General features: G+C 35.9%; 1 protein-coding gene across 3 annotated transcripts; it reads right to left on the reverse strand.

The window, feature by feature from the left end:
- Positions 1–439: 439 nt before the first annotated feature.
- LOC131071139 (dof zinc finger protein DOF5.1) lies at positions 440–4,079 on the reverse strand. Of its 3 annotated transcripts, none has more exons than XM_058006848.2 (2): positions 3,656–4,079; positions 440–1,865 (listed from the first exon to the last, which is right to left on the reverse strand). In XM_058006848.2, the coding sequence occupies exons 1-2, from the start codon at positions 3,668–3,670 to the stop codon at positions 972–974; spliced, it is 909 nt and encodes a 302-aa protein (XP_057862831.1). In that variant the 5' UTR covers positions 3,671–4,079; the 3' UTR covers positions 440–971. The 3 variants fall into 3 exon arrangements, with proteins under 3 accessions (XP_057862831.1, XP_057862829.1, XP_057862830.1); XM_058006846.1 differs by lacking the exon at positions 3,656–4,079 and adding an exon at positions 3,224–3,636; XM_058006847.1 differs by lacking the exon at positions 3,656–4,079 and adding an exon at positions 2,599–3,199.
- Positions 4,080–10,203: the final 6,124 nt, after the last annotated feature.

Raw genomic sequence — 10,203 nt, forward strand, 5'->3', positions numbered from 1 at the left:
CGAAGAGGTATCAGCATTGAATGAGGTATCAACATTGACTCGAACTCTGCTGTCATGTCTTGTGAGTGACTTTGGTGAAATGGATACCATTCAATCCTTACTCTTAGTCAAAGAGATATCAGCATTGAATGATATGATATCTTCCGTTAAAAAACAAAAAACATTATGAATTGGTCAAGTTTTTAATTGTGTTTAGTTCGTTTGGTATACATTACTATAACAAGTCTTTTAGGGATTATATACGAATTGGCAGTCTTTAAACGATTTCCTTGATCTCCATGGCAGTTAGTTATAGTTTCTTGTAGAGGAAGACTTTTGAACATATATGCAATTATAGTAAAGTAGTGAACATATATTTGGATTTTGAATTGAAATGACGCTTGTATTTTTGTAACGGTTTTGGTGCATATATTACCCAAAAATGATAAAGAGTACAAAGTAGAAACACAAACTCAAGTATGAGACTATTAATCTTGCAAACAAGTGGAAGTTTGATATTACATCCAAGTACATGGGAAGAAGTATGAATGATAGAGACTTTAAGAGAGTTGATAGCAAAACCTAGATAATGTCACTCTTATACTACATGAACATGAAAATGAAGATGAAGGAAAGTTGGCATGATCAACAAACTAACCTGTCTGTTTGCCTGCAGCTATTCTATTTCATGTACTGGCAATTGAATTTTGAGTTTCAATTGCATTGTTGAGGTAGGTATTCATATATATCTTATATATGTATAAATATATATGAAAACACCAGCCTGACATGCCAAGATCAGATAGTCTAAGGAGAGGAGATAAGAAACAAAGTCAAGTACAAACTAGATGGCAAAGATTACATAACATAACCTGCCTCAAGAGTGCTCTTCTCTCCATATAAACTTAAATGATCTTCAACTCTCAGATTGGTGGAATCCTTCATCTGCAGATTGTAATGTTTCAAACCGTATGGGTATAATCAAAAGTGTCTTACATTGAATTGTTGACATTGGGGAGGCCATATGCAGACAGATCAGGCCACAAATAGCCTGCTTCATATAATGCTTGTGGTGGTTCTTCATAAATGCTCTTCTGCTGCTGATGCTGATGCTGCTGCAACAGAAGGCGTGAGTGGGACTGCCCACCTGTGTGATCAACAGATAAATTATGATGATTCATGTATGGATTGCAAGCATCTCCATCGAAAGATGTGGCTGTCATATGTTTTGTATCAATAATTGAGGTGAGATCTCCCACATTCATGGCACCCAATCTGTTTGCAGGTGGCCTGCTGAAACCATCTCCTAGGAAGCTGCTGCTGCTGTATTGCAGAGACTGCAGATTAGTTAAATTCGTTGGAAGGCAGGTCTGAAAACCCATTAGATTGCTGTGAGAGGACTGACCCATGTCAGCTACATATGCAGAGTTGCCATAATTATTCATGCCAAGCTCTTCTGCTTCATTGTAATATCCATAATTATTGGAAGATGCTCCTCCAATGGATGGAGACAGATCAGTTGCAGTTCCAGTGCCATCAGTTGAGGTTGAACAGGGTTGGTCCCCACTTCTCTTGGAATTGTTATTGCTATTGTTATTGCTCCCACTGTTACTGCGCTTGCTGTTCTTTCTGCAACCTCCACCCACTGGAACACTCCTAAGAGTGCCTCCTTTAGTCCAGTAGCGCCTGCAGGTCTTGCAGAAATGGCGTGGCTGAGTCAAGCTATAGTTGTTGTAGTAGCAGAACTTGGTGTTGGTTGAGTCACAGCGAGGGCATTTTAGATCCTGTTCTGCCTGTGGCTTCAGCCTTCTGTCCAGCAATGGCCTTGAGCAAGAAGACATCATGTTTGCTCCACTCTCCATTCCCCTCTCCTCCATATCACTCTCCTTAACAAGATCAACAAAAGAGAAATGTTAGAGAGAAACCCAATTTTATTACTTCAAAGACCATCACTCTCCTTAACAAGATCAACAAAAAGAAATGTTAGGGAGAAACCCAATTTAATTCCTTCAAAGACCACAGTAAAAAACCCCTCTTCAAGTTTGCCTATCTGAAAACCTTAGGCTTTGAAGTGGGTCGTGCTATTCCTTCCAATTCAGGCCAAGTGTCGGTTAAGATTTGAGCTATCAATTACTTTTGAATTGGATCTATGTATATCTTGTACTTTGGCATATCCAGTGGTTTTCCTAAATCCAACGTTTAAAAAGTTTGTAGATCACAAATTGCAAAATTCAAACTGCAGCTTGATTCAAACTAGATCAATAAAAATTCAAAACCAACAGAAAAAGAAAACATATATCCTAGTTAATAATAAGCCCAGAATATGAAGCTAAGTGCAAGCTATTGCTGATCTGAAACTTCACAGGTAATTGTACTGTCAGGCACAGGAGCCTCTACAATCTGCTTAAGAAGAGAAGCTTCCGTAGATCTGCTAAGGTTTCAGTCTGCTTTTGCATGATGTGTCAGTAAACAAATCCTTTTAAAATGAGGGAGGTTTTGGCCTGATCAATTGTGCCCCACTCTAAACTGAAATTCCAATAGAAATTTATCAAAGCTTCTAAACACACATTATAAGGGCTTCCTGCTTGGATACAATCATACAAGGTGACAAGTACTCACTGCATCAAAAAGTTGTTCAACATTCAGTTGCTTAAGAAGCATATCCATGGCAGCCTTGGGAAGTACCTGTATATACTACCTATATTCAAGATGAGCTGATTCACTAAATGGAACTGTAGGCTCAAGGGGAATTTCAAACCGCCCTTGAGTATTAACTTAATTTTTCCACCGTTTGGCAAAAGTACAATCTCGTACCATTATAGATCTACTCATATCTTGCTAGATTTTACTAACTTTGAAGGAATGATTGGCAAATCAATCTAGGATATGTCATGAAAAACCAATGCACGTTAAAGTTAGGGTTAGGGTTAAAAGAGTAACATGCAAAACATACCAGTCACCTTAATAACCTAATTAGACCAAATGACATGATCATAGGATCATAAAGATCATTCATCACAACGCCACCATTGAACTTGTTTCCAATCATAAAAACAGCAGGCGGCTTAGCAGCAAAGAACATAAATACAAACACAATATTGAATTGCTTCAAGTTATAATATTTATTAGCCCCCACATATCACACAAAACTAAAACTTCTTGGGTTAGGATTGAGTGAAAGTTCTAACATAACAGTGAGGCTGAAAACCTTCTAAGAATCATGGTGAGAACAGGAAAGTTCTACCTGTACTGGATTTAGCTGAAAAGCGGTAATGCCCTCTAGAATTAAAGCGCTGGCAAGTGCATCTCCATTCCATCTAAGGAGATGAAGGCAGAAGATCATAGAACAAAAAGAATGAAACAAGATAATAAAAAGTTTCTAGGAGGTGTTAATGAAACAAGATGATAAAAGTTTCTAGATCCATCCACATTAAGAAACTCTATGAGAGCCAATTAAAGCATATTAAAACACCCATTCCTAGCATTTACTGCTCTGATGTTGGAGATAGAGAAAGAGAGAGCTTTGAGGTCTACCATATCAAAACAGATCTAGTACAGACACTCCAACCAATTAACAAGATCACAAAAACTAGCTAGCAAAAACCCTAAAACTGCCATCTTTGAAATGCAAATCCTTGAGCCTAAACAGTACTACTTTCTGCTACGGAATGAATACCTGATCTTTGTGCATAGCCAATCTCAAAAAGGGCTTTACAAGTTCCTTTTGCTGTGCCTGATGCTTCCTTAGCCCCCCCTCCCCCTGGAAAACCACCTTGAATCAACAAAGAAAGAAAGAATTGAGCTGAGCTTATCCAATCCACCCCCCACAATTTCCCAGACCTTGTAGAAAAAGATGGAAGAAATATATATAGTGGGAAAGTGAAAGGATATATTGTAGCAGCTAGTAAAAAAAGAAGAGAAGAGAAACAGTTGGGTCTGAGTCTGGGTCTGGGCAGTGGGCAGGGATGGCATGGTACTTAAGGGCCATGACACAAACCCAACACACATGACAGTGGGGGACTGGGGATGCGGTCAGTGAGTCAGTGACGGTCAGTCAGGCTCAGCTCAGAGAGCTATTCAGAACTATCAAATCCATGGTAGCCAAGTCCTGAGAAAAAGAACAGGGAATAAAATTGGGTGTGATGGATGGCCCAATCCAATCCAATCCAATCCAATGGACCCCAACGCACGCACAAACACACCCTGACAAACGGTACACCCTACGAACAAAACTACCCAACTTGGCCCTCCAATTTTTTCCCATTCTAGTCCACAGCCCCCACCCCATCGACGGCCCCAATCAACTCCCACAAGTACGGACACCCTCTGGACCATCGATGAGGCATGCTAGGGAATAAGCTTTACCCCTTATTATAATGGTCAAGTGGGAGACTAGGACTGCAGAGGTGAATATTTAGTGGGTCCCATTCTTTCCACGTGGACCTCGAAATGCGCGCTGAACATCTGACTGCGCGGGCCCCGCCGCCCTAGCTCGGTGTTCGAAAATTCTTCCACCGAGACATGCGTTAAAATATTTTATTATGATAGAATAATTGAGGGGGGACAAGATCTCGTGGGATACGGGGCTGTAGCCTTGTGTACACAGCGCTTACAACGGACTAACTATAAGAATAAGACCTTACATATTACATTACATTACACACTCTCTTCTCTCTTCTTCTTTCAATCTTGGTTTGCGAGTGAAATGATTAATATCATTGGGGGCCATTCAAAATCGTTAGACTGCCTAGGAATGGGGACTAGAATTCCTTGTGGGAATAACACACAGAACGAGGCAAAGAAAAGAAAGAAAGATCAACAAGGCCTCCTATGTTGTGTGATGGAGAGAAGTCTTTGCGTTTGTTTTCAGATTTCTGGGGCTTTGCACCGAAATCTAACACTGATCTGTGGGAGCGATGTTTCATGATTGTTTGTGGCAGGTTGCGTGCATGCACGTGCTCAACCATTATGTCACAGATCTTTCTCTCTTACACTTTTCAATACACACTATACTACACTACGCCTATACAATGAGACTCTACCACTAGTACAGCTAAAAACATACCTGGCCTTCACAATGGCCCACGTGGAGACCGCTTGCCCCACACTGCCCCACACCATAGGTACTAAGATATACCACATTCACATTGATCCACCTTGTTTTAAGCACTTAAAGTGTAGCAAGGACTATTCCTTCCTGTAGGGGAATTGGAATGTTTTTTAAATATGTCTTGGATAAATCAATTAAACAAGCATTGTTATATGGACGTAATAGGAATAAGAGGGGGATTGATATATATGAGGATGCAATAGGAATAAGAGGGGGATTGATATATATGAGGATGCAATAGGAATAAGAGGGGGATTGATATATATGAGGATGCAATAGGAATAAGATGGGGATTGATATATCCTATAGGTTTTGAAGATCGATTTTCGTCACTTCGATTAATTTTGTGGTGGGTTTGTTTGGTCTCGTTCGTCATTCTAAGTGGTTTATGGATGAGGGCTCACCCTATCTAGAGCTAAAGCTTCGGGTCATTAGGATGTTCTTATTAATCTAGCTAAGTTTGGGATAAATCAATTATATAATGTTCGGTCTCGTGCGTCACTCTAAGTGGTTTATGGAGGGAGGGCTTGCCCTATCTAAAGCTAAAGCTTCGGATCGCTAGGTTGCCCCTATTGATCTAGCTAAGTCTTGGATAAATCAATTATATAAGTATTGATAAATGGATATTCTTGGAATAAGAGGTGGATTGATCTCTCACATAGGTCTCCAGATTGATTCTTGTCATCTTGGTTATTCTAGTGGCAAGCTTGTTTGGGCTTGGTCCATCACCTTGAGTGGTTTAGGAGGGGGCTTGCCTTGTCTAGAGCTAAAGCTCTAAGTAGCTAAGGTGCCCCTACCAATTTCCCTTGGATAACAAAACAAAAAAGAGAAAATTGGACTAATTAAGTATTGATCAATGAATATTTTATGAACAAGACTTGGATTGATTTCTTATATAGTCTCAAGATCTATTTTCATCGCCTTGGTTAACCTAGTGGCAAGCTTGTTTGGGCCTAGTTCATGACCACGAGTGGTTTATAGGACTCACCCTATCTAGAGCTAAAGTGATATGCTCCTTCTTGTGCAAGTTATTTCATTACATAAGGCTCTAGGTCATTGGGTTACCGTACCAATTTTCCTCGGATATTGTGTGTGTGTGTGTGTGTGTGTGTGTGAGAGAGAGAGAGAGAGAGAGAGAGAGAGAGAGAGAGAGAGAGAGAGAGAGAGAGAGAGAGAGAGAGAGAGAGAGAGAGAGAGAGAGAGAGAGAGAGAGAGAGATTGATTGGTTAAGATGTTATATTATACATTCAAATATTTAAAAATAATGAATAGAATTTTTTTAATTTTGGCGTAAATTTCTTTGTTGGGTACCGATACCATGAGTTTGATATAGTGTGCTCCAAATTCTTTGGATTGAATTGCACCTTTTACATTTGAAAATTTGTGCAGCCTTAATGGATGGAAAAGAAATAAGATATTTAGTTGTTAGTTTGTTGTAGAATTAGATGTTACCATGTGTATTGGATCTTGTAGTAAAAAAATAAGCTATGTTAGTCAAGTATATTAGAATTCATGAGATTGTGATCTTTTTTCTTAATCTAGTTTATTTGTACAAATGTGTATTTGTCTGTTGCAATTGTGAAATTACTCATGAAATTGTAAAATTGATACTTTTGTGTGAATTTCATCTATAACAATCCCTAGTCTTGGAAATTATTTTCTTTTGTTTCTAAGATTACATAATAAAAAATTAGTCATGGTTGTGATAGGGATAGTTCCTCTCTTGTTTGGAACCCCACAAGGATACCAAAACAATAACTTTGAACAATGATAAAAAGCAACTAATCATGCAATATATATTGGATGCAAGTGTAGTGCTATATAGTTCCTCCCTTGTGTGAAACCTTACAAGAATACCAAAACAATAAATTTGAACAATGATAAAAAGCAACAAGTAATCATACAATATGTATTACTAATATCTAGGAGAATATCATTTTAAAAGCTCCTTAGGGATACCAAAGCAATAACTTTGAACAATGATCAAAAGAAACAACTAGTCATGCAATATACATTAGAATGCAAACACAATATTGATATCAAATCATTTTTAAAGCTTCGTAATGTGCAAAAGAGATGATGATTCCATAGATTGACAAAGTGTTCTAAATGAGTTATGATTGGTATTAAATACCAAGTCAAGAGTGTAAGTAAAATGTTTTGTGATTCAATTTGAGATATAATGACTAAATAAACCCAACATTTAAATTAAAATTTAAAAATAAAATAAAAAATAAAGTCATTTTATGCAACTATACAAGAAACACAAATTGGTTCCACAAGTTGCAAATTTAACTTGAAATATAAAATAGATAAATCTAAAAAACAAAATCAATTTATGAGAATGAATGATAATAAAAAAACAAAAATAATTCTCATTGGTCTTGGGTTCAACTTCGAGGCTCGAGTTACTTGATGCATGTAGTTTGAGGATAATTGCATGCATCCCCAGGGGATTAGTCTTGCGTCAGCTCGCCCCTTCCAGGGCCCAACTTGACGATAAGTAAGACCAAAGAAAGACAAGTTGGGTGCTAGGCAAGGTCGCGGGAAAACCCCTAAGTTACCAAAAATAAAATAAAATCATATGATATACTAATCCTTAATAAATCACTACTTACATACTTATAATTTTATAAATCATAATCTAATTAAAATAAATCTAAAATAAAAAAACTATACAATGCTTTTTGGTGAGGTCCTCTATCATTTTCATATCATTTATTTTGCAATATGCTAGTGTCGAGAGTAGGGATCTAAGCTAATATGTGTTAAGTGAAAAAGTCAAATATTAGAGGGATTTATCTTCCAAAATCACGTATAACATGATCTTAATTAAATTGGTTATAGTATTAAGGACTTTGCATGCCTTGGACATGATCTCGACCTAAATTTTTTATGTTCTCAAAGATCTTAAAAGAAAAGAAATTTGATTTCTATTGAACTCATCCAAAACCATTTAATTTTGAAAATGAATCTAAAATTTTATAACAAAAATATAAATTTTTTAATCTAAATTTACTTTTCCCAAATGTGATTCAATTAAATAGTCTAGGCTTTCAAGTTGGAGATTGATTGGCTTTAAGTTGGACGTTTATTTATGGTGACTACACGATTTTTAAGATAGGAAAGTAAGATAGTCCAGAAATTTAGAGGAAGACAATTTTAAAGTAGAAAACAATATGTCTCTTTGTAGTTGGGTTGATGGGAAAGCTTTTGTTTGAATATGCTTGGCTAGTGTTCCATTTCCATTATCAAAGTAATTAATTCCCCTTCTAAAGTTGGAAAAACCTTATTTAATGAAGGGGCCTCATTTTTAGAAACAATAAATATTCTTGTGATACCATCCATCGTACCTGGGATGGTCCAAAAATTACCATCCCACACTTGTAATCTCATAGATTTCTTTTTCAGTGGGTTGGTGGTCAACAAGTTTAAAATTAGTCCATAGAGTTAAAACATGTGTGTAATTATTAAAAGTAATAAAATTGTAAAATTATTAAGTTATTAAAATTATTAAGTTAAATATATATAATAAATAAAATTATGAGGATTTTAAGTTTTTGAGTAGTATCTTTGAGTGGTACTTTCAGGTGGTGTTTCGCTATCTTTTATGACATTTCAATTTTAACTTGTGATTTATTTATTTGGGGTATTCAATTTTAAATTAATATCTTATTATTTGTATTGAGATTTCTTAAATAATAAAATTGTAATCTAAAATGTCACTTCAATGTTAGGAGGAAATGAGATAGTTTAATTAATGTGATATAGATAGGTATTGTGAGTTGGGAAGCATGCGAAAAAGGGGATTGTGGAGTGTTTATAAGTGGTATTCTAAATCTTCTACAAATCATTATGTACAAAAAAATCAGAGAAATTGACAATCAATATGGTAGTCTCATTAGGGTCAAAAGCTATATTTTTTTCTACATCACATTGTCTTGTATTCTAACAAAGCATCATGATCCTATGGGTGCCTAATAAATCACAAATATAATGTAGTAAACAAAGGAAACAAGGGTCACACCAAATTCATGTAATTTCAGTACAATCCAAGTTAGGTTTTCTAAAACTAGTTATTGAACACTTATTGGTAATAACATGACTCTATCTAAAAGAATCACACTAGGTCTCTCTAAAATCTTCATTATAATTTAGAGTATTATTTATACTATAATTAGGATATTAATTATTAGAGGAATTTGGTGTTAAGGTTGGTGTGACAAGTGCTTGTGGGTTTAGATTTATAAGTATTTTAAAATCATTATCTTTTTAGAAGATGACATACTTGTCATAGTTCATCTAGATTTTATGTGATGAATTTTTTATGTATGAGATGACAATCAAAATTAATTTTGAATTAAAATTGCACATGGGTAGTTTTATTGATTGATATGGTAAAAATAATAAGATTATATAAAAATGTAACAAAAAATTTAGTACATAGGATTCTTAGTGAAAATAGAGAGATATTTTAACAATACTAGTGTATGTAAGAGCAGAAAACATATAAATATGATGGATATAGATGATATTAGAGATGTTTATTAGTATCCTACAAATGCATGTACTATTCTATTATTTTTTAAGTGAATCCCTTGGGGTTACTTGTAGCATCTCACATCTTCTACAACAACTTCCAGTTTCTTTTCATTAGCATTTATAAACCAGCCACAACACAAATATCTTCACAAGGTTGATGTCATGTATAAATAAATATAATATCTTTGTATTTGAGTGTGTGAGTGTGTATGGATGAGAATCAGAATGTATGTGCGTTGAATGTATACATCTATCGGAGGTAGAGAAGAAGTGTGAGAAGAAGTAAGTTGTTATGTGCTTAACCAGAACTGTAACTAGACATTAGGAGATGTTATTCTTCAGTTCGTGATCTTCCAAATGTGGTATGAATCTGTTTGTAAGATAGTGATTCTTCCCTGGGTTGTAGCCCTTGTTATTTCTGAGCAATGATCTCTAGACAGTGTGCCTGAATGCATATGCATTCCCCATTGTAATATTTTTAATACTTCTAACAGAGTATCATCATATTATGGGTAGATTCCCACTGTGGTTTTTCCCTTGACCAGGTTTTCCACATCAAAAATCTTGGTGTT

The sequence above is a fragment of the Cryptomeria japonica genome, chromosome 8, assembly GCF_030272615.1.
Source record: "Cryptomeria japonica chromosome 8, Sugi_1.0, whole genome shotgun sequence".
Lineage (NCBI taxonomy): Eukaryota > Viridiplantae > Streptophyta > Pinopsida > Cupressales > Cupressaceae > Cryptomeria > Cryptomeria japonica.